Here is a 26044-nt window from a genome sequence, read left to right as displayed (position 1 = left end):
GATCCTAAGGTTAACCCTACCATGAATATAAACAAACATGGCTTGTAGCATACAGAATAAGACAATTAGACCACGGCTATCCCGTGTTTCAGTTGGCAAAGATTTCAGGTTGACTAATAAATAACGGAGAGACCTTAATCAGGGCCGGCCTTAGATAATTCGAGGCCCTTAGCGAAATTATATTTGTGGCCCCAAACCAAATTTAAATAAACAGCGAAAAAAAAAAACAAGGTTACAAAGACAGTTTGTGTGGAAACACAAAACGAAAATCGGCCCCCGAGGTGGTCCACCCAGGCAGGTAAAAAGGCAGGTTTTAATATTATCAGAATGAAATTCAACAAAGACAAATGACAGAGAAGAATTGAGAAAGAAGGTTGACTGATCTTGTGTGATGCCCCAGCGGTCCAGCAGACCCAAGGTTAGGTGAGAGTGATTGTGGATTGGATGCTGACCTGGCCTAACCGATGTCTTATAATGAATATCTAATTGATCTAATTGTTTTGTAAAGAGCCAATCTCTTATAGAATAGATATATTATCTCTCATTTTCTGGTGTGTAAATATAGTACTTAGTATAACAGAATTAACATAACTTAACAATACAAATATAAAAAAAATAATTTTTGGACAAAAAATCTACAACCGTTTACATAAATGTGTTAAAAATGTGGTAAATAGTTGTCTCCCCTATTAAACAGCATCAAGTATTTGTTACTATTAATAGTGAATAGTTGTAAAAGTGGTAAATTTTTATGAAAAAATTGGTTGCATAAGTGATTTAAAAACTTAGATTTTCGCTTTCCGAAAAGAAAAGAAATAGCCGTTGCATCAGAACTTTGAATGGTCTAAAATATTGTGATGTCGGATTTTCACTATCCTTTCTAGTTTACGAGATCTAAACGGGACGGACGGACAGACCGACGGACGGACAGACAGGCCACACAAAACTAATTGCGTCTTTTCCCCTTTCGAGGGGCCGCAAAAATTACCGCAATTTATTTAAAATATAGTGACTCCAAAAGTCTCTCTATTTCTTCTCTCAAAAAATTGTTTTGAGTCCTGTGTCCGGTTATAATTGGAGGCCCTAGGCGGCTGTCTAGTTTGCCATTAAAAATACACTACCTCTTCAATGAACTAAGGAACATTAATGCCAAGTTTTATCAAGACTGGTAAACGGTATGCCGGACTTACAGACATACATACGCCTTACTTTGAGCTTTATATATTAGATAGTTTTATTGTTTACGTAACAAAGGAAAAGGTCTAGACGCATCCTTTTATTTTTTAAGTCTAGATCTGTTAGCTTACCAGCAAACACCTAAAAACTGTACAGTGCCCAGAATATTTTGGTGGAAAGAAACGATTATTTTTGGAAGCTTATGTAAAAGTTTAAAGAGGTCATCACTGCTGGCCAGCATTCTCAGCCCCAGGAGACAAAGACATATTACTTAATTTGAACCAAGTAGACAACATAGGAGATATAGAAGTACAAGAAAAGGGAATCCAAAAACTATTAGCCAACATCAAACCTAATAAAGCATCTAGAGCTGATGGTATTCCAGCTAGATTACTCAAAGAACTAAGCAATGAGCTAGCACCAGTGTTCAAAATACTTTTTTCAGGCATCTCTTGGGCAGAGTACCAAGGGACTGGAAAGAAGCTAATGTCACCCCCCCCCCCCTATTTAAAAAAGGAGAAAAATCAGACCCAGAAAACTACAGACCAGTATCACTTACCAGCATCACATGTAAAATCCTAGAACACATAATATGTAGCAACATCATAAATCACTTAGACAAACATAATGTCCTTAATTCATACCAACATGGTTTTAGGAAATACAGATCATGTGAAACACAACTAATAGGACTACTTGATGATTTTTCAAAAGGTTCAGATAACAGTGAGCAAATAGATGCTATCTTACTAGATTTTTCTAATGCTTTTGACAAAGTTCACCACCATAGTTTGCTTAAAAAATGAAAATATTTCGGCATTAATGGTCCACTGCATCAGTGGATTAAAGATTTTATGATAGGGAGAGAACAAACTGTTATAATAAATGGCTCTAAATCAACATCGATAACAGTAAACTCAGGTGTACCTCAAGGAACAGTCTTAGGTCCACTACTATTTTTAATTTACATAAACGATATACCAAATTGCATTAGTTCAGGAACAAAAGTCAGATTATTCGCAGACGATTGCATAATATATAAAAACAACACAAGATACAGAAATTTTACAAAGAGAATTAGATTAATTACAGAAATGGGAATCAAATTGGAGCATGTCTTTCCACCCAGAAAAATGTCAGTTATTAAGAGTTGCAAAAAAACTAAAATAAAATTAATTCCACTTATCTTATTCATGGCAAACCAGTAACACAGACTAAAAACGCAAAATACCTAGGTGTTATAATAAATGAAAAACTGTCATGGATTCCCCATATTGATGAAACTATCAAAAAATCAAACAAAGCATTAGGGTTTATACAAAGAAATTTCTATAAATCAAATAAGAACATAAAACTAAAATGTTATTTAACCTTGGTTAGGCCAATACTAGAATATGCATCCTCCGTTTGGGACCCTCAACTCAAGAAAACATTAAGAAACTAGAACAGACACAAAATAGAGCAGTGCGATTCATAACAAACGAATATTCACATTTGACTAAAGTAGCATCTTTATTAAAATCACTAAATTTAGAAAGCCTTCAGGACAGAAGACTCAAAAGTAAAGTAGCAATTATACATAAAACACTGAACCATAATCTTCAAATACAAAAACAAAATTTAACAAGGTTACAAAGACAGTTTGTGTGGAAACACTAACTTACAATCGGCCCCCGAAGTGGTCCACCCAGGCAGGCTTCAATATTTTCAGAAAGAACATCCAAATGAAATTATATCAAAGACAAATGAGAGATAACAATGGAGAAAGAAGGCTGACAGATCTTGTATAGTGCCCCAATGGTGCTGCAGATCAATGGATGGGTGCAAGTGAATGCAAGGTTAGATGTGAACCTGGCCTAATTAGTTCCCCCTTCAGACATTGTGGTCTATAGGGCAGATGATGTAAAGTTCATCTGTTTTGTGGCCTATGGTTAACGAGGGTGTCATGTAGCCAGCACAACGACCAACCAATGTCAGGTGCCCATTAGAGCTGGGTAGACTCAAGGGCGCCCAAGAATTCCGAAGTTTAAAATCCCAGTCTTCACCAGGATTCAAACCCCGGACCCTCGGTTCGGAAGCTAAGCGCTTAACCGAGCCTCTCCTGGTCTTCACATAATGTTATTGTTTTGAAAAGGCTTAATCGTCTATTCCAATTTTGAATTCCTAGGCTTAAAAAAATGATCACAAAAATGAAATTTATAAGATTACTATTTGTTTTAAATTAGGTCCAACTTATATTGCATACTAATTAGCTTTTTCTCTTTAAAAAACTGCTTGCATAACTGATTTTAAAAATTAGATTTTTCGTTTTAAGAAAAAAAAAAGTATCCGTTGCATCAGAACTTTGAATGGTCTAAAATATTGTGATGTCGGATTTTCAATATCTTATCTAGTTTACGAGATCTAAACGGGACGGACGGACAGAAGGACAGACATTTCGCACAAAACTAATAGCGCCTTTTCCCCTTTCGGGGGCCGCTAATAAAATACTCAGAAAAACACAAAGATACAGGCACATTCCTCATCCCATATGCTAGGACAAATTTGTACAAATACTCCTTCTTCCCTAGTGCTATTAGAGCATGGAATGGGTTGCCTGAGCTAGCCTGGAATACAAGTGACTTGGCAGAATTTAAGTCATTGTTTAATATGCATGACTGTTTTGCATGACGCGTAGGACCTAATCATCTACTTTTTTAAAGTAACGTCTGTATTATATAAGATAAGAAGATAATGAACGCAATGTACGTAAAAAAATGATATCTCAAGCAAAAGATACAATGGGATCAAATGCAGGTCTGATCAGTGAGTTTATGTCTCCTAGGTATTATCACTGAACTAAAAAGATAAAAAAAACAGGTCTTTTCATTTTTTTAGGCATATGCCTGCCGGGCGGATAAGACAACAGAAAAGACTTGTCATCTTTTTACCGGTAACTTTAATAATATATAGAGACATGGTGGCCAGATTTAACTAGATTTCCTACTTTGCCGACAAGCAAGGACCAGTTTAACAAGGGCATAAAATCCATGATCGACCACTTTGCTTAGACTTTTTATCAGTCACCTCCCCTTGACTCTCTCTCTCTCTCTCTATATATATATATATATATATATATATATATATATATATAACCCTATATATATATATATATAGAGAGAGAGAGAGAGAGAGAGAGGGAGAGAGATAGATAGATAGATAGATAGATAGATAGATAGATAGATAAATAGATAGATAGATAGATAGATAGATAGATAGATAGATAGATAGATAGATAGATAGATAGATAGATAGATAGATAGATAGAAAGATAGACAGACAGACAAACAGACAGACACTAAAATAGATAGATAGATAGATAGATAGATAGATAGATAGATAGATAGATAGATAGATAGATAGATAGAGATATAAACAGCTATTCGACTACACGATACTCTTACTGCTAATGCTTTATTGTACATAACAGCCTACTGCAATACTAAACACCACTGGTCTCTCTGACTAATCCTGGATTCATACAGCTACACTATCGAGGACTCACAGTTTTAAAAATCTGACTTTACTCGAGACCATTCGTAAAAGAAGGCCTGAACACTCACCTTCGACGTCACAACCTCTAGGCAGTGGAGACCAATAGCTCGTAGCTACGTCGTATAAGGTGCAAATCCCTTCATCTGGTGGGCATTCCCCTATCCGCCACCTGGAGAGGCGCTCGATGGAAGCACTACAACTTTTCGTCATCGGACTCTTGGAAATTTCCCTCAGTTGGTTAGATATCAATCCTGCAATCTTTGCTTCTTGTTTTGGTCGTCTCCTCCATGTTTGATTTAGTTCCCCAGTCTCCCTGGTTTGCAGTATTCTCCCTCATTCCCCGCATTGTATCAATTCAGACCTAATTCAATCCAGCCTTTTATGCGTCTTTTGATTTCCTTCGGTATTGATGCATGCATGTTTTTCTCCCCACAGACTGTAGTTGGAGATTTTGTGTAGCTAACATTTACATATGTTGCATACATTTGTTGGTGTAGGTCTGGAGTCTGCCTTTATTGCTATGTGTTACTCTTCAAGATAGGGTTCCACAGCCACATGAGGAAGTGTGCTCTGATATGAACCATAGTCGTTCTACGACTGAAGGAGGCCAATAATGATGATGATGATGATGATGATGACTCTTCAAGTCTGCGACAAATAAAAGAACTGTTTTCACATTGTGTTAACGATACTGATTTTATTGTGCAGCAACAATTCATTTACAAGATTGCAACCATACAGTCTTAACAATCTCGATTTCGGCTATTTCCCTCTCTACTTGTTGGGAAGCATGAAAATGGAAATTCCCTTGTTACTGGCCACAGAGAATCTAAATCTAATTCTTAATTTTGCTCTACTTAACGAAATAAAAATTTGTTTACAATAGTGGAAGAATATTGCTATATTTTTTTTATGTTATATTAAAAAAAAATCTACATACTCGTATGATACAATTTTTTGTTTTTTTGTTTTACATGTTCCGGATGTTCCTTCAGAGTTGAAGTACTTCCTAGTCCAAACCTCCCGCAAGACGACGGGGGATGGAAGCGGGTAGGGTTTGAACCCGGGACCATCGATAAATATCTCTATATAGGCCCCTATATATATATATATATATATATATATATATATATATATATATATATGCTTAGAGAGTAAACATGTAACTCTCTTTGCCTGCGCTCAAGAAATTTAGTAATTGTAGCTTTGCTTTTCCTTTAGTAGCGATGGCAACTTCAAGACACATCTTGGTTACCTCCTGAAATTTGTAGTTTTATTTTGTTGTTGTTTTTGTTTTTTTTGTATTGAAAAGGGGAATTTTATAGTCAAAACATTTTTTTTTTGGGGTGGGGGAGCTAAATTCTAAACACTTTTTGCTTCGCTCATAGATTTCGGTGCCTGTAGTTTTATATTGAAGAAGGGGCTTCAGCCACGAAACTGTAGAGGGGTTTTAAACAAAAAGCCCTATGGAGGGTAGGGGGCAAATTTAAACTTAAAACCCTTCTTGGCTACGTTCCTAGAATCTGGTGACTAATGTTTGCTTTTTTAACGTCGGAGGGGGTTTTAAACTCAAAACCCCCTTGACTACGCTCATTGAATTTTTTTACTTTCATTTGATTTTTTTTTTGTTTTATAGAAGGGATTTTAAACCTCAAAACCCCATAGAGGGGAATTTAAATTTAAAACACCCCTAGGCTGCTCTGGGGTATCGATGGCGTAACATTAAAATCTCAACTGTAGTAAACAAAATTAAAGCAAAAAAATAAACAAGTCCTAAATTTCCCTCGCCAACTACGCCCATGAATTTAGTTTTTTTTTTTAGGGCGCTCCGGTTGTGGATAAGACTTTAAGAATCTACCAGGGTTCTGGTCATGATCTTAGGAACATTTATGCCAAGTTTTATCAAGTTTTGCTATGCTGGATATACATATATATATATATATATATATATACCTTACATTCAATCTTGGCTGACATAGGAGAGAGCACCTGGTTGCATGCGGCCTCAGAACGAGGCAGCTGGAGGTCACTCACGAAGGCCGCGGGATACACATTAGAGACCAAAAGAAAATCCGCTGCCGAGGACAGACGCAGACGGCGAAAAGAAAATCTAAATCAACCACCTGTGGACAATGATTATGCTTGCACTGGATGTGGCAAAATATGTAGGTCACTGCGCAGCCACGGCTAATACTGCATTCCTCACTGATCTTCGGACTCGAAGACTAGCCTTATTATATCTATATAGATATACACTGTGATCGGCAATTCCCGTTGTTGTTTTTACATTAAAACAAATTATTTGGTAAAAGCTTGTTAGGATTTTCAACTATGACGTGTAACTATAAATAGCTATATATGTGTTTGTATCAATATACAATTAACAATATTACAATGTGTTACTTTTCTTACTCAAGGAAATACAAAACAAAAATATAACAAAATTCTACAAAATAGCTTAACAAGAAAAAATTGAAATAAATGTAAGTAATGTTTGTATGTTATTTTATTTAAGGTACAATGCCTAAAAATATCCAAGTTTTTTATTTAAAGAAGTTGATAAATATATTGTTTTCTCAAAAAAAAAATAGAATGTGTGACCTCAATCTGTCAATAAACGATTGTATTGTATATCGATTTTTTTAAAATTAAAAGTAAAATGTAAAGAAGGATGCTACAAAATAGTAAAAAAAAAAAGATTGGTGTTATGTATTTATCGTTATGCATTGTTATTAATTGTGGAATGTATGCTATGAATTAGTACACCTTCAGTACACGACCTATTTCTGAGTTGACGTATTTTTTACATTGCGGTCCTGTTTGTAAATTCTTATTACTACTAAACATAGCTCACCACAAAATACTTTGAAGAAGACAGACTAGTGGTATTTAGTTTTTACAAGTTTAATGAAATATGAAAGGAAAATCAAGACTACGTCACTGTCCATTCAAGATGTTTTCGCTGAAGCTTGATCTATAGGTCAACTGTCTCTTTTTCTAATACGGCATCTAAACCCTATGCCAAACTACGTCCCTTTATGTCGTCCTTTTTTACGGTGCTGTCAGGACTGAGTTCTGGTCAGCCTGGGTCTCCTGTTTACTGTAGAGGAGAAAAGGGGGGGGGGCAATTCAGGTTGTTGACTTCAAAACTGTTATTGTTTTGGGTTGTTTTTACTTGGTGAGAAGTTTTTGTTGAATATAATGTAACTCATAATGTGTGATTTTTGTTCCTAGTCCAGGATGGTTGAACTTTTGGATATGGATATAGTCTAAGTGTAGACTCTAATCAATTTTCTGTGTTGTCACTATTCAGTCTATGGAATATTAAGCTGGTATATTTTTAATCGATACTGGATATTTCAAATGCCTGAACTGATTCTGTATTATAGTGCAGATGATGTAATTAAACATGTTATATGTCGGTGAATTGGCATTCTGAATCTTATTTTATCGTTGTATGTATCGTTATGGTATTGCCCAGGACTTGGGTACATTTAGTAATACACATACGTATATTAGAGAGAAAATGAGTCTTGACAGATGCTAATCCGAGACCATTCTTTACAGAAGGCCTGAACACTGACCTGCAACGTCACAACCTGTGGGCAGTTTAGACCAATAGCTTGTTGCCACGTCGTGCTGACAGATCTAGACTTAGACCAAGATCTAGACTTAGACCAAGATCTAGACTTAGACCAAGATCTAGACTTAGACACGACGTGGCAAAGAGCTATTGGTCTAAACTGTCCACGGCAGGTGCGGACTGGGTGTTAAAACGGCCCAGGCATTTCTATACCATCCGGCCCTTAAATTGTATATCATATTGTGCACGTGCAATTTTAGGTCTACCTGTTCTTTAAATGTACGCCTTATTATTCTTTTTAATCGCTAAGAGTGTGTGGGGCCCTAAAAGGATGAAGCCTACTAGTAGCACTGTCTACGGATGTAGACTATTACATTATTTCGGAAAAAAATGTGTTGGATTAAATTAAAATTACACTGTAGAGTCTGTAAAATATTTTTAACACGACGCCCAGAGGGCCCCTTTTACAAGAGAATATTATAAGACATTTAACAATTTAATATGGTCTATAGTGGCATTCATGAGGCCCTTTAGGTGGCCCTACCGGCCCATTTGAGTACCGGCCCACCTGGGCATTTATTCGAAAGCCCATATAGCTAGTCCGCCCCTTGTCCACAGTTGTGACGTTGTAGTTCAGTGTTTAGGCCTTCTAAAATGAATCGCTCACTGATTCACAAAATGATAGGCTGAAAGTCATGAAATTACTGGGACAAAATAACATTTTAAAGGAAATATTTAATATAAAACAACATACCACTCGATGTTGTGCACATAATATTAGTTACGTCTGTTCTATTCATATAAATATTTGTATTGTTCTTTTTATTTGAGAAAAGATTTTTCGTAATCACAACTAATTTCCATAAGAATAACCAAAGCAGTCTTAATCTTAGTAATATAGATTGATGTTAATTTTCTTGTACGAATTACTCGTATTTAACTAATACTTTTTTCTGTTTATAAATAATGCATTTGATGTACTTAATTATATACATTATTAAAGTAAGATTTAACAAGCAGGTTTTTTTTATTACTAGTATATTTCACTATAACTTATTAAACAGTTGCATTTAAATTTTTCTTAGTCAACGAGAAGGACTTCTTACAAAAGTCAGACATGTGAGATTGTGACGGTGTTCAGGCCTTCTAAAATGAATCGCTCACTGATTCAAATGCACACATATATATATATATATGAATAATGGTCACTGTGTAACTGTAGCTTTTTGTTTTTTAGATACCCGAATAAAAAAAGAAATATATTTGTGGTAAACAAAAAACTGAAGTATAATCTCTTGTATTTCACTCGCTATAATGACTATTACACGAGTTAGAAAGAAAAGAAGTTGTGGCTTGGCAAGTAGAATAATTTGATTATATACAAACAAAATATTCAAATTATACATCAGGCTTTAGAGGGAATTTTGTTAGTAAGGTTAAAATGAAATTTTCACTGCCGAAAATGAAAAGAAAAAAGATATTTATTTTACAAAATATTATGTTTATTATATTACCGCATCCCTAAACGACTCTTGTATGGCCAACTAAGCGAAGGAAAGCGCTCGCAAGGTGGGCAAAGAAAGTGCTTCAGGGACACCCTCAAAGCTTCTCTGAAGGCGTTCAGCATAGACCCTGGCACCTGGGAGACAGAGGCACACGACAGAGCATCATGGCGTCACGCTGTGAAAACTGGCGCACAGGTTGCTGAGGAAAAAAGAACAATGCTGGCAGAAGAAAAACGCCAGGGAAAGAAAAGCAAGGCCCACGACACTAGCTCCTGCTGGAATAACCTGCCCAGTGTGCGGCCGAACATTCCGGGCTCACATAGGTCTCACCAACCACATGAGGAGGCATAAAACCCCAGTGCAAACCCTCAGCCCCCTGGATGACAAAGTGGTCATCATCGAACCACGATTGACGAACTATATATGTTTGGTAACTTTAACACAGTCAAAGCTTAAGACACTAGAATTGATCGATAACAGTTAAAATGGAAAAGATTTAAATTGTGTTTCATATGCAACTACAAACTTTCGAGTTAGTGGTAGATAATTTATATCTACATGTCGTGACATTTACTAGGTCTAAGACTAATTCTTTTTTATTTGTTTCCATTTCAGCTCAATAATAATAATACAAATAAACACTAGTTGGAAATGTTAAAACAGAAACATCTGTTTTTGTTAGCTATTGTTCAAAAATTCTTTGAAGAGTATATCTTAGACTGGAAACATTTGGAGAATAAAGTCTTAGATTATGCAGCAATTTTTTTTGTAGGTTGCAATCGGACAATTTGGATACAAAAACGACCTGTTAGTATACGCTGTGGCGTGTGATGGTATTACTGAATTTCTTAGTTTAGTAAACATTATTGACTTCAGAAGGTATCAAAGTCGGCTTCGTACATTCCTGAATCGAGCATCATCTAATGGAGATCAATTATATGCAACAAGTTTAGCAAAAAGAGGTTTCATTTATTTGGAACAAGCTGGCAAAAATTTGATTTTTTGTCCATTTTGCTTTAGCTTTTTCTACTATGATCTAGTGAATGATGAAAACGTGTGCACTCATGCGGAAAGTTGTCCTTACGCAGCCCGAGCTTGGGATCAACATGGGAACAACAACCTTGGTGTTATGAATTTAGTTGTTGATGTAGAAGATAGAGAAATATACAGAAATGTCAGCAATTTATATAACTTTCCATTTTTAGACAGTGAAAATTACAGTGAAAGAACATGGGAAGACAATATTAACGAGTCTATGTGGTCTCTTTCGATAAGAAATTTAAATGAGTTTCAAAATATACATTCACGAGAAAATCAACTTGACAACAAATTGTCAGTAGCTCATAATGTAAATTCATCAAACCTTGTACACCAAGAATCAGACACAAATGTGGCTGCGGCACCTGCAGTTATGCCATTATCAGATTACAACTTATGTCCAGATAACGTCATCACTCATAGTTCATCTACTCAGGGAGATCTGGTAGGAGACCCATCATCTGGTTTTACAATCTCAAATACAGTATCAACAGTACCCGATCTATCATCTGTTGTCTCATCTATAACATTAGAAATAGCTTCTACAAGAATCTTTTCATCTAATAGTGAAGAATCTCCATCACTTTTGTCATATGCAACAACACCAGTTGATCCATTTTATAGACCCACCTTTGTTACTGCTACATCTACTGTGATCACAGCTCAGTCCGAGTCAACAGTTTCAACAAACTGTGCGTCAGAGCGGAATTTAATTTCCACAACAATCTCATCAGCAGCTGAAACACAAACATCAGCATCAGGTTTAAAACAGATATCGTTAACAGCTGTAGGACAAATATCATCAACAGCTGCAACAGAAATATCATCAACAGCTGCAACAGAAATATCATCAACAGCTGTAGCACAAACAGTTTCAGAAACTAGTCAAAACTCTACCAAAGGAAATGCAGGTGGACCAACGTATTCTGAGCTTGGCATTGTAACGGAACACCCCAAGAGATTTGAATATGCAATGCTTCTAAAACGAATGGAGACATTTACAGCCTGGCCAAGAGATCATCATTTGACACCCAAAAAACTAGCAAAAGCTGGATTCTATTATGCAGGTATTCGTAAAATATAATCTATAACGTAAATTACTTTGATAGTCTTATAAGGTGAACCATCTTCTTAAAATGTATTTAAAGGACAGTAATGAGTCTAACATTTGATTAAATTTTAAGGTTATGGAGATTGTGTTCGATGCTTCTACTGTGGTGGAGGTTTACGGAACTGGGAAGATGAAGATGATGTCTGGGTAGAACATGCCAGGTGGTTTCCTAAATGTGCTTATATCCTTCGACGTATGGGTCAAGTTTTTGTAGATACAGTCCAAGAGCTGAATGAAAGCTACGATCATGTAAGTTTCTTAGTTTGATGTGTTTATCTTATAGACGATACTACAGATAATAATAACGACCTATGCATTTCATGAGTCAATGTAGTAATGCATGTTAATCAGTGACTTACATCATGCTAAGCCATTGTTTTTCCTGGCTGACTCAGTTAACCTAATCCATTCTGCAATGGTATTATGGAAGGAGGAGCACTTCTACGAATTAGGTCTAGCATATGGAATAAGAAATGTGTTTTTATTTTTTATGTCTTTTGGAATATTTCATTAGGTTGTGTTTTTCTATTTGTAAATTATGGTTTAGTTTTTTATGTATTATTGCTAATTTACTTTTTTGCGGCCCCCGAAATTGGAATAGCTGCTATTAGTTTTCTGTGGTCTGTCAGTCCGTCCGCCCGTCCTATTTAGATCTCAGAAACTAGAAAAGAAAATGAAAATAGGACATCATGATATTTTATATCAGTGATGCCCAACCATTTTCGTCCGGCGGGCCAGTTTAATTTCCGACACTCGTGTCGCGAGCCACATCATCGAATAGATTAAAAAAAAAAGAAATAGAGAATAAACCATTTTAAAAAGTTTTATTAGAAACCCGTAGCACTATTTGGCCTACGTACACACGTATGGCTATTATGTAAGATCGGTTTCATTTGTTTTATTAGTGAAACGTTTGTCTACTCAATGAAGTGCTTATAAACATGTTTAGGCGGGCCGGATAAAGCCACATCGCGGGCCGGATCTGGCCCGCGGGCCGTAGTTTGGGCATTACTGTTTTAGATCATTTAGTTCTGATGCAACGACTACTTTTTTATTTTCCTTAAGTGAACAATTTAATTTCTAAAACTAACTATGGAAAAAGATTTTTCATAAAAACACACCACTTTTAAATGAAACATTTTAAAGGGCGGGGTTGGGGTTTTTGAAAAAAAAAACATTTAGATCTAGACGAATTCGTATGTCTTACTTTACTTTACACATTTAATCTTGAAATTACTAGATCTACCTAGCGGTAGTAGTGTATATTATGCTGTTCAAGTCCCATCCGCTTCATAATCTGATTCTGTTTTAGATTTAGCTTCTAGGTCTAGTTAAGGATCCATAAAGCAGCTCTGAATCTAGATTTCTAAATCCAGTGTTAGGTAAACGATCTAGATCCAGCAACAGAAGATGGATTGATGATTACAGATTATTAACATAAGAACACCTTATTCTAAATGAATAATATTACTGCCTCTAAGTCTAGATCTAAACTTTATTATAGTCACTAAGCATCTAGATGTAGATCTGAATCTAGATCTATATTACATTTAGATTTAGATCTAGAAATAATGCAGATTAGCTTTAGATAGATCTATATGTAGAAAAATTGGTTTAGGTCTATAAGCTATAAGCTTAAAATGACATTAAATAATCTACATAATTATCTAGATAAAGAAATATAGAGATCGATATTTTTGGCTAGCCTACTTTAATACAAAAAATATTATTACAATGCAACATAAAATGATCTAACTGTGAAGATTTTGATGTAGGAATATCAGCGATACCAAGATAATCTTTTTTTTATGTCATATGGCAATGAAGTTAAGGCATTTTTGTTTAAAATTGGGCTATAGAAAGTATCTGAAAAATTTGTGATCGAAAAATGTACACATTTAATTAATTCGTAATAACTGTGAAAACATGATAGATAGCAGCTTGAAATTCGGAAAGGCTATACTTCATTATATGCTTTTCAAATTTAATGCTTAACGTTGCATGCAAACTAAAATTTGTCATTGAATGATTAATAAAATACAAATTAATACCTTGTGTCCATGTAAGATTAACTTCTCGATGGTTGTGGAAAAAATGGGCAATGCTGTTCAAGCTTCTCAGTTCGGTGAGTGCTACCTTAAGCTTTTATTGAAGTAATAAAACATACGTACACCCATATAAAGAATAGTACAAAAACGCTAGACGTAAATAAAACAAAACATTTGTTTAAAATAGTTCTGTATGTAAAGTGAATATTAATTGTAAATTTGAATATAATTAATTTTTTTTTTTCATATCTGACGTTCAGACACAAAAGACACGCCTTTGAAAAGAGACCCTGCTGTTAAGACAGTTGTAGACATGGGCTTCCCCTATGCAGAAGTTATTGCTGCAGCAGAAAAAATAAAACAAAGTGGTTGGTTTTTTAAAACTATTTAACATCATAGACTTAACTTAAAACAAATTAAAAAAAAAAAAATTTTTTTTACAAACTGAGAGGCTGTCCCAGAAGTGTCGTGTTTTGAAATTGGCTTACAATTTTTCAGAATAAATATCAGAAGCCATGGAAGTACAATCTGTCATCAAACACAATCCTATCACTGTTAGTACAAAGTAGACTTGGGCGGGACAAAAGCTTTGCTATATGGTTTGATAACGTTGTAATTGTTAATAATCCTACGTATTCAATAAAAAGATTCTTATGAATGAAATGGTTCAGTGTGAGCCTGGCCTAAGGACACTGGCGGATCCAGGGGGGGGGCGGTAGGGGCGATCGAACTTTAGTATAGAATTCACACGATTTGTATACGAAATTATTAATTATGTTAAAAATATATACTAATTATTTATATTTCAACCAATTTTTAAATTATTTCGCCCCCCCCTCTAGTATGTTGGCTGATTTGGTGGGGTCGGGAGGAGTCGATGGTATCAATCCCGCCCGCCCCCCCCCCCCCTTCTTATACTTTCGAGTGGGGGGGTCAAATTTATTTGTAGCTTGCTAACAGAATCAATTAAATATCTATATCATTAAAACTTGTTATTGATATTTTAACAGATCTTTTTATTATGTCGTTCCTTGTTTGCCGATTTGGGGGGGGGGGGACGAATACCTCTACTGCCCTTCTCACCTAAACCCTTTGAGTGGGGGGGGGCGGTCCGTTTTTTATGGAGAAATCATAGTTTGTGAACAAAATTAGTTGAACTTGAATTAATATATACGTTTTATATTATGTCGCTCCCTTTCTGGTATTTTGGCCGATTCGGTGGGGTGAGGGGGGGGGGGGGGCGATTGCATGTACTGCCCTCCCCACTCTAGCCCTCTGAGTGCTGGGGGGGGCGGTTCTATTTTTGTGGAGAATCATAGTTTGTGAATAAAATTAGTTGAATATATATATATAATATAAACTACGTATTGATATGTGACCCATTGTATATTATGTCGTACCACACTCTAATCTCAAATTGTATCATTAGTAAATTTAAATGAAAAAGGGTTGTACCAGGTGGGAGGGGCGATATATGCAATCGTATTTCCCACATCGGACAAATCAATACTTTTTCTTTTTGTATTATAGTTAAGAAATTACAAAATTAAAAAAATCTGTCATTAATATAATTTATATATATTATAAATTAAATTCTTATATCGAGTCGCCCCACCCCTATTCTTTAATGCCAAATGCAATCTTTAGCATAAAATTATTAAAGGAGCGAGGATTAATCGTTTTCACTCTACCGCCATTCCCATTTCACATGAAGTTATCATAATTATTTTAAGAAAGACTTTGCATTGGAAAAGTTAGAATTCAAACGAAATTTTTTTTAGTATAAGATTCATGATTGAGATGAGTTCTAAACTCATATAATGTTTTTATAGTCGCCTTTTCCCAACCTTTACTCAATCTGATATTTTTCTAGCTAAAAATTTAGGAAATATAACTCACAATTTATACTACAGTTTTCTTGAATACTATTTATCGAATAAGTTTTTTTTTCGGCGGCGATTCTCAAAGCAAAAATCTAAATACGTGGGGTATCCTATCTTTTCAAGGAACAAATCGGTTTTATTTGCAATGTATTATGGGCCTATAAATTCATATTAGAATATTTTCAACATTATTCGAAAGGTCCTTTTTTAATAGTATGAATAATGAGCTTTAGGTCAGGAGAATGCGTTTTTGCAGTGAAGAATGCAAGAAAACGCTTTTGGCGTCGGAGCTTCGCCCCGAACTCCATTGATGAACTATGAGCTGTAGATGTCAGGAGAATACGTTTTTGTAGTGAAAAAAGCAAGAAAACGCTTATGGCGTCGGGGCTTCGTCCCGAACTCCATTGATGAATAATGAGCTGTAGATGTCAGGAGAATACGTTTTTGTAGTGAAAAAAGCAAGAGAACCTTATAGCGCTGCCCCAGTTGTTTTGTTTTTCGCCGAAAGTTGAGAAATGCTGCTTTTCTTATCCTCTCTCTCTCTCTCTCTCTCTCTCTATATATATATATATATATATATATATATATATATATATATATATATAAATGTGTGTGTGTGTGTGTGTGTGTGTGTGTGTGTGTGTGTGCTGTAAGCACGTTTTTGCGTAGGGTTAGGGTTTTCTGGGCGTTATGGTTAGGGTTTGGAAAAAAATCGCCCCCCCAGTCCAAAGTTCTGGATCCGCTAGTGCCTAAGGATAGTACATTATCAAATCACATTTCATCCGTACTTTAAATAACTATTTGATACAATAACAAATTTCAGTTATACCCTATGTTTATTAGACTTGACACTCTTAGAAAGAGTAAGTGCAGTAGTCAAACAACCCAGAACTTAAAAGAGGCTTTTATCTTTTGAAAGCCAGCTTTTTCTTATTAAAAACTTAAATATGCAAACTTTTTCAAATTATCACTCATAAAATACATCATTTTAAAAAGTATTTACAATTAATACTAAGAAAGTTTTAAAAAAGGCAATTTGGTATATTTTAAAACATTTATGTATGCAATTTTATATTATCAAAATTAAACTGTAAAAAAAATATTTAAAAAAAAATGCTTATCAAAGGGCGAACGCGGCTCATAATTTTCAGATTAAATTTAAATATTCCCATTTTCAAATCAATAAGAATAATTATTTACCAATAATTAAATGACCAATTGGTAATTTTTTAAAATTTACACCTGATTAGTATCTTACTATAGATACCGTATTTTCACATATATAAACTGCACACACGTATAACCCGCGTATAGACATCCCAGATTACACAGCAAGTAAAGACAAAATCGTACTAGCTGAACCTCTAAATACCTCGCCTGTGCAAAGCGTGGCTTGCTGTAAACTACCGGTATTTAAAATACTAAAATACTATCATCGGTACTATTTGTTTTCTTGAGGTCTAAACAATCTTGTATTGATGTCTTTAAATGTATTAAATTGTATTTCAGAGAACACTTTGTCAGCTGATATACTTTATGAAAAGCTTGTTTCTGACAACATAAATAGAGTACCAAACGCTTCCAGAATGTTTGATTTAAAACTAGCGAAAATGAAAAGTGAATCATCTTCCAGAGCTGAAGGTAGGCCACATTTTGCCATATAGTAAATTCAAATAAAGTTCACAAATATAGGTATAAGCATTAACACATTTCCAGATCATCTGCTCTTGCTTGATACGTTGAAAAAAAAATATTCTCCATAGGAAATACAAATATATATATATATATATATAATTGCTTAATTTTTAGAATGAAAAATAATTTTTAGAAAGTGTAACAGTAACGCTACGAACGAAAAAAACAAACATATGTGGCGGTTTTGTTATAAAGTTTTTATTCTGCTATAGAGTACCCTGGAATTTATTTTATCAATTGTATTGCTTGTCTTATATTTACGTTGTAACCTGGGTCATTGAAGGCTAAGATCTACTTAAGCCTATAGAGTAACTAATATTGTGACCAACAAACGATTTACTCTAGTTATCATTGTGGATTGAGTGAAGTCACACATGCTAGTTAGGTGTCTATCCGTACATGATTATTGTACATAATAAATCGTTTTAGTTTCAACAGATTTTAACAAAACTAAGCTTTGTTCTGTGTAAGGTTTGGTGATCGATGATAGAGGTTGTCACAAATGTTTGTCAAAGTGTAATGAGATGTCAGCAATAGCTATTTTTTTTTCCTCATCCATTTAATTCCTTTTTTTTTTTAACAAAAGTACTTTTTTTTTTTTTTTTGCTTTAGCTAAGAAAATATTCAGAATGTAATTTATCCCCTTCCATAATTGAATTTACTCTTCTAGATACATTTAGCAACAATAAATATGTCAACCAAAGCCTTGAATGGTTTGATAGTTAGAATTAACACGGACAAGGTCTACAAAAAAAAAAAAAAAGATTATAAAAAAAGACGAAAAGAAGAATCAGTTTGTTAGTACTCTTTGTAATGGATGTCTTTATAGTTTAATATATATGTATATTAACGACTAACTTAAGTGTTGAAGTATTAATATATATATATATATATATATATATATATATATATATATATATATATATATATATATATATATATATATACATATATATATATATATATACATATATATATATATATATATATATATATATATACATATATATATATATATATATAATTTTTATATATATATATATACGATACTGAATAGAAAAACTTCTTTTTGAATAATCTAGAAACGTAGAATAACAGATTTAATAATCTTTCTTTTCCAAATTATATATTCAGAAAAACTCAGAGCATTGAAGGAAACAAATGAACAGCTTCGCCAGCAGACAGTCTGTAAAATTTGTATGGACAAAGAAGTGGCAGTAGTTTTTCTGCCCTGCGGTCATCTAGTGTCCTGCACTGACTGCGCCGCTGCCATGAAGGATTGTCCTGTCTGCAGGAAACACGTCAAAGGAACAGTCCGTGCCTTCATGAGCTAAATCCACTAGAGGTTCCAGAACTTTTGAAAAGGGGGGGGGGGGATTTAAAAAAAAAACTGTAAACGTAGCCTCTTTTGATTCCTTACCCTGTGCAATATAGATTTGTTGATAGCACGATTTGGTAGGGCGCCACATTGTTTATATTTGAATGAGTTATGTATCAGGAAAATGTTGGCCTAAGATCTATATTACGGCTTGTATTAATTATAATGTTATTTTCTGTCAACTGCTTAAAGATCTTTTGAGCTATGCATAGATCTGCTTTGTAACATGCGGTGAAGGAAAGAAAATATAGTGAACAATTTTGGTTGACAGAGTGACACTTTGGAATGTACATTATTCACTCAAGTGGTCACGAGTTTAGGTGCCAGAGACATATCAAGCAACAGAGGCCAGAGTCTAATCAAGAAACAGGCCAAATTAAGAGCCAGAGTTTAGAGGTGTGCCAGCGCTCATATGTAACAGAACAAAAAAAAACATGATTAAGATTGAAAACCAGTGGGGCTGCGAAACTAGCTTCCAAAGAAGAAAATCAAACTGTTGCATAAAAGAATATCCAATCTAAGTGTTTTTGTAAAGTGTTTTTACATGTTTCGGATGTTCCTTCAGAGTTGAAGATAATTACTTCCTATTCCAAACCTCCCGCAGGACGACGGGGGATGGGAGAGGGCAGGGTTTGAACCCTCGACCATCGATAAATCTGAACGACAGTCCAGCGCGCAAACCGCCAGACCAGGCAGCCATCCCGACCAGGCAGCACATCTATAGCACATCCACTAACGGTCAGTCATTTTAGCATAACCAAAGCAAAGCATGAACCAACCAGGAGAGAGCACGCCAGTGTCACAATATAACCATAGCAACCCACGATCTGTCATATCAACAAAAGCATAAAAAAAAAATTCAAAGAATGTTCAATAGCTACGATCAGTGAAAACTCTTGAATTATTTAAAGCTTGATCCAAATTTACCCAATTTTAAATGTTACGCAACTACTCCAAGACATAATCACAAATAACTTTAAAGAAATCTAACTAAATGTGATTGGTGTTAAACAATAAATTAGGGCTTTACAGTGGCATGGAAAAATGTTTCTAACATGAATCATAGTCGTTCTACGACTAAAGAAGGCTAACATGAGTAAAGACAATAATTCACTATTCAATAAATGTATGATGTGTACACACAATTCGTTAAATATTGACTACATATTAACAAATATTAATTATATCTTTTTTTTTCACGTTTATCACACAGATAGAAAACAAATTCATATTACTATTTTGAGTGCAATATTTATTTCTATACATTTTTACTACAGCATTGCCATTATTCTGAAACATATATATATATAACTTGCTTTATATATATATATATATTGACATACACGTATATTATTAGTGATGATGTCATTTGAATACACGTGTGTTTCAATTCCTTCTTACTTTCTCTGACATGCGGATTCGGAGGTGGCGTTGTTATAAGTCAAATACTTCGAAAGTATAATAAACCACACAGGGTAGATATATTTTCTTGAGTTTAATTATTTCAAACTCGATCTTAAAAACAATAAATACATGATACTATAATATCAGTGGTGATCACATAGACCAGGGGTTCTCAGCCTGTGGGTCGCGACACCCTTGGGGGTCGATTGGCCAGGGGTCGCCTAAGAACATCGAAACTATGGATTTTTATTATCTATTCTTCTATTGCTGTAACTGTGTGTGGAAAGAGGGGGGGGGGGTCGCATCAGAGTGGGGGTTGTAAAAAGGGGGTCGACGAGCTTAAAAGGTTGAGAACCGCTGACATAGACCAACCAGCCTTAAAGTCCTAACTTTAACTCAAACTTCAAATGACGCAATTGACTGCGAAAACTTCCAGTATAATCTCAAACCCAAAAATCTCTATCCTTCTTTCCACTCCCACGCTTTCAGCCTTTCATTTCCCGCCTTTTGTGATCTCACAAGGGACCAGCATTAATGCGAGGTCACGTTCTTGCGACTAGCATTGACCTTATGTCCCGCCTACAAGCCCAAGTGGGAAATTAATACGTATTATCTGTTTGATATTATCTGTTATGAGTTTCTTATCTGTTTGAAATGATTTTTATTGTTGTTTTAAAAGCAGTAACTCATATACAAGGTCTCTATATATATAAAAAGAATTGTACAAAAAAAAAAGTGGCATTTTCTGTAACAATTCTTTTTGATGACAGAATAAAGTTGTTGTTGTGCTTCATTTATTGCTTTTAAATCTTTTTTTTTTTAATAATTGAATGAATGATTGATCAATTAAAATCACAATTATGTCAGTTATAAATTCCTGTGTTAGTGACACTGGGAGTGGGGGTGTTAGTGACACTGGGAGTGGGGGTGTTAGTGGCACTGGGAGTGGGGGTGTTAGTGGCACTGGGAGTGGGGGTGTTAGTGACACTGGGAGTGGGGGTGTTAGTGATACTGGGAGTGGGGGTGTTAGTGACACTGGGAGTGGGGGTGTTAGTGATACTGGGAGTGGGGTTGTTAGTGACACTGGGAGTGGGGGTGTTAGTGACACTGGGAGTCGGGTGTTAGTGATACTGGGAGCGGGGGTGTTAGTGACACTGGGAGTGGGGGTGTTAGTGGCACTGGGAGTGGGGGTGTTAGTGACACTGGGAGTGGGGGTGTTAGTGGCACTGGGAGCGGGGGTGTTAGTGACAATGGGAGTGGGGGTGTTAGTGGCACTGGGAGTGGGGGTGTTAGTGACACTGGGAGTGGGGGTGTTAGTGGCACTGGGAGTGGGGGTGTTAGTGACACTGGGAGTGGGGGTGTTAGTGATACTGGGAGTGGGGGTGTTAGTGACACTGGGAGTGGGGGTGTTAGTGATACTGGGAGTGGGGGTGTTAGTGACACTGGGAGTGGGGGTGTTAGTGGCACTGGGAGTGGGGGTGTTAGTGACACTGGGAGTGGGGGTGTTAGTGATACTGGGAGTGGGGGTGTTAGTGACACTGGGAGTGGGGGTGTTAGTGATACTGGGAGTGGGGGTGTTAGTGACACTGGGAGTGGGGGTGTTAGTGATACTGGGAGTGGGGGTGTTAGTGACACTGGGAGTGGGGGTGTTAGTGACACTGGGAGTCGGGTGTTAGTGATACTGGGAGCGGGGGTGTTAGTGACACTGGGAGCGGGGGCGTTAGTGACACTGGGAGCGGGGGCGATAGTGACACTGGGAGCGGGGGAGATAGTGACACTGGGAGCGGGGGCGTTCGTGACACTGGGAGCGGGGGCGTTAGTGACACTGGGAGTGGGGGTGTTGGTGAGCTACTTGAGCACCTGACTCATTTGCATATTGATACAACACATCTTCTGGGAATAGAGTTTACAATTAGCACGAAGATAAATTAGGTCAGCTTTCTTATTTAAAAAAAAAAATACGTGACTCATACACTAAAGAGCCAACGGAAATTTTACTTTGTAGCAGCTAAAGAATAGTTTTTACATGCAACTCAGCCAAAAAAAAAAAAACTGCCCAGCTCTGCATGTGAAGGGTGCGCGTTTAAATCCCTATGATGATATTAAGTTTTAAAATGTTTTAATCCCTGTGAGGTTGAAAGGAATGTCCGTCCTTCACGTCAGCATAGACCACAGATCGCACTGTGTCATGTTTGAAATATTATAGAAACTAGCAGTATACAGTTTAGCGAAATAAAAAGAAGATCATTAAAAAAAAAACAAAAAAACAAAGCTCTTTATCAATAAACTATTTCTCTTAATGATATAGAATTTATTTCCCTTATTCGATATCAGACAAAATAATTAAGTAGCAATTATTAATTTGAGTAATTGGTTAATTTTTAGACTGATTCGTGTTTTTTGCTTAGGTACAAGAAATAATTTTGTAAAGTTTCAACTCGATCCCTGAATGGAATTGTTATAAAAGGGAGAATACTGAAGGATTTATTTTCCTTGTTGGTATCAAACAAGATAACTAATTACCAGTAATTTAGTGACTAATTGGCTAATTTTATTGATTCGTGTCTGGTCTATGCCAATAAATAATAGTGCAAATTTTAATTTGATTCAAGAATAACTATGGGAGAAATAACGTGTACAAACGTTTGACCAGACAGACAGACAGACTGAGTGAGTTGATATAAGCTTTGTAAAATAGGTTGGAGCACAAGGAGCAAGCGGCAGTAACACAATGAAACCAAAAAAAAAAAATCCCCATTGAAATAAATGAGGCATATCTTCAATAAAATTTAAATCTACCTATAATCATGTCATTATTAAAAAAAAACAAATCTTTCTAGTTACACTGACTTAACTTATGCAGACAGACACAAGCACATATTTAAAACAAAATGACGCCCTTTCCACTGCGTTATCTTCAATAGTACAAACACAAATGCCCATAGTGTATCTTAATCTGTTTAGGGTCAAATCCAAAATAACAGGAGCACTGTTTAGCCTCCCATCCCTTTTTAATTAGCCTTTGCAATTAATTATTCCTAACGTCGGCGTATGAGATATCGATGAAAGTTTACAGCAAAGGAGAGAAAAGAATACAGATGTGTATTACAAATTCCATGCTGATAAACATTTCTGTTGTAGTGACTTGAGAAACAGCAGAGTTGCGGTGCACCGTATACGTCACCATTAAAAATAGAGTTGATGAAAAAAAAAATGATGTGTCATCTACAGCAGAATGTCGATTATCAGGATTAATTGGTAAGTGGGGGTCTGTTCGGATAATCGATCGCCCGGATATTTGACTGCGGAATATTTTACATGTTTTTATTTTGATAATATAAAGAATATTCATATATGGGTATATCGCCATTCGTAAACATGAAATTAAATTAAAATATACAGGGGAACAAAGCGTTTTACGTTGCCGGAACAAACCAAGATCAGAAAGCAACTGTAATAGACGAGGCCACACGTTATCAAGAGCACTTAGCGTGCGATAAAACAAAAAAAAAAAAAAAGGTATTCCTGATACTTGACGCTCTGGGCGACTGAAAAAAAGAGAAATTCCCAAAATTAGGAACACTGCCAGAGCCTGATTGGGCAAGTCACATTGTCTTGACTACGTAGTACCTTGTCTTAGTGATTTTTCACACTAAATGTTTACAGCGAGAACGAAGAAGACAGTAAACTCTTTATCTCCGAAATTATTTTCAATGTTCTGATAGGATTGTTCATCTTTCACATTTGTACATTCTACCCTGTTATGATTAAACTTAAATAACATTTTGTTGGTTATCAGAAAACGTTTCTTTTTGGTATAGAATTATAGGAGAAGGCATGCTCTTTTTATACAGCACAAATACGCGTTTATAAAACCAAAAATTAATTTTATTTAATGGGGTCAAATCAACAATGATTTAAGAGAGAAAGAGTTAACAGATTTTTGTTGACGCTTTTATTTTCAAAATCCGTTTAGTTTTTTTTTTTAGCGACAAAAATAAAGAAGAAAGATAAAAAAGAGAAAGTGACTTGAAGCATATGATTTCGATATAATGGAAAACGTCAGAAAAAAGTAATAAATAAATAAACTAAATTAACAAATTTAAAGAAGCCTTTTAAAAAAAAAAAGATAACAGTTGCCAACTAAACAAAAAAATAATATTTTGTACTACTAGCGAAAGTGCATAGAGATTTGGTTCTAAAATATTGGAAAGTACCCAAAATTTTTTTTTCTAAATACTTCGCATATATAAAGTTCGAAGTTCGAGCAGCCCCGATTTGTCGAGAGGTTTGATCGGTATACTTTTTATGGCTAAAACTTTTTTGTTTGAATGATTACAAAAAAAATATTGTTACTGCGCATGAACCTTTTTTCTTCACGTCTGCTATTTTTTGCTTCCTTTTCCTGGACAAGGCAAAAGTTCATCGTCAAGACAAAGTTGAGAGGTATGGAATTATTTATTTTTTTTTACTATACGGTAAACAATGGGAGGGGTCATGGGCTATTTTTAAATATGATGACTCATCCGTAGAGAGAATTCTATATCTGGCATACAGACATATCAGGAAACACTTTTGTTATAAAAAATGTTGTGCGTTGATTGTGAAGTTATTTATTAGGTTTTTTTTTAGCTTTTATTGAAAACTATAGCGTGTTAGTAAGCTCGACCAACATATTTCTTATCTTTTTGTAAAAATGTACGGGTGCTTTGTAGATTATCAGAATTAATATTTCTAATTTAAATGTGAAGATTAAATCAATATTTAAATGTATTTTCCTATATATGTAGATCTAGGTGTAAATTTTTTTTTAAGATTTCTAAATTGAATACACTTGAATACATCGGCTACCAAGAAAATGTCTACTGGAAGCAAACAAAGGGGGAAGAGTTGTCAGGTATGAATACGACGTAGAGATTTTGAAAGCTGACGTTGATGACTTGAAAGCAAAGAGAATGGGTTTGAGACAGGCTTCTGAAACATTCCGAATACCTGTGACCACGCTCCACGACAAGCTTCACGGACAGCAACCTCTCGTGTCACAAATTACTCTGCTAACGAAAGAAGAAGAAAAGAAACTCGAAGATTGGCTGATTCAGATGGCTAGCTTTGGTTTTGGAAAAACAGGTGTGGAGGTTCAGGAGACTGTTAGGTCCATGATATGAGCCAGAAAAGATAATGGACCGTAAATGCACGTAAATGGCTATATGGTTTCCTTGCCAGGCACCCGGACCTTTCCTTACTATCGCCCATGCAACTGGGTAAAGACAGAGCTCTTGTGTCATCAGGGGCAGTGGAGTCATGGTTCAACAAGCTCCAACAGACCATAGAGGCAACTGACCCCACAATATTACCCAGCCCTGGGCGTATATTCAACGCTGATGAGACGGGATTCGCCTTCAACACTAAGACCCGTCAGATTGTGGCAAGCAAAGGAACCAAAAATGTGTATAGCTTCACATCCAACACCAAATCACAAGTATCCGTTCTCGCATGCTGCAGTGCAGCGGGGCAGTACATTCCACCAATGTTAATTTATCCTTACAAGAGGATCCCTCAGAAAAATTTGCTAGAAAAATTTCCTTAAGCCTTACTTCAAGTGTCCGAGAATGGTTGGGTAACTTCTGACATTTTTTTACAGTTGGCTCAGGGACATCTTTATCCCATCTACAAATAATCTCCCCAAACC

The 26044-nt window shown here is 35.6% G+C and overlaps 3 protein-coding genes across 3 annotated transcripts in view; all 3 read left to right on the top strand.

Annotated features, from left to right (window-relative positions):
* Positions 1-7072: 7072 nt before the first annotated feature.
* Positions 7073-20215, top strand: LOC106069079 (uncharacterized). Its single transcript, XM_056026730.1, has 7 exons — positions 7073-7193; positions 10414-11903; positions 12021-12196; positions 14015-14072; positions 14256-14363; positions 17388-17519; positions 18708-20215. The coding sequence occupies exons 2-7, from the start codon at positions 10928-10930 to the stop codon at positions 18905-18907; spliced, it is 1650 nt and encodes a 549-aa protein (XP_055882705.1). The 5' UTR covers positions 7073-7193; positions 10414-10927; the 3' UTR covers positions 18908-20215.
* Positions 20216-21215: 1000 nt separating this feature from the next.
* On the top strand, positions 21216-25942 carry LOC129925755 (uncharacterized). Its single transcript, XM_056026196.1, has 3 exons — positions 21216-21380; positions 21470-22026; positions 25579-25942. Exons 1-3 carry the CDS (start codon positions 21216-21218, stop codon positions 25940-25942), a joined length of 1086 nt encoding a protein of 361 aa, XP_055882171.1.
* LOC106069084 (E3 ubiquitin-protein ligase XIAP-like) overlaps positions 24781-26044 on the top strand; it is an 18248-nt gene continuing 16984 nt past the window's right edge. The window contains exon 1 of the mRNA XM_056026738.1: positions 24781-24801. The gene's annotated coding sequence lies outside the window, so the exon portion shown is untranslated. The remainder of the gene's footprint in view (positions 24802-26044) is intronic.

This window comes from Biomphalaria glabrata, chromosome 4 (genome assembly GCF_947242115.1).
Source record: "Biomphalaria glabrata chromosome 4, xgBioGlab47.1, whole genome shotgun sequence".
Lineage (NCBI taxonomy): Eukaryota > Metazoa > Mollusca > Gastropoda > Planorbidae > Biomphalaria > Biomphalaria glabrata.
This window is presented reverse-complemented; position numbering and strand designations above follow the sequence as displayed.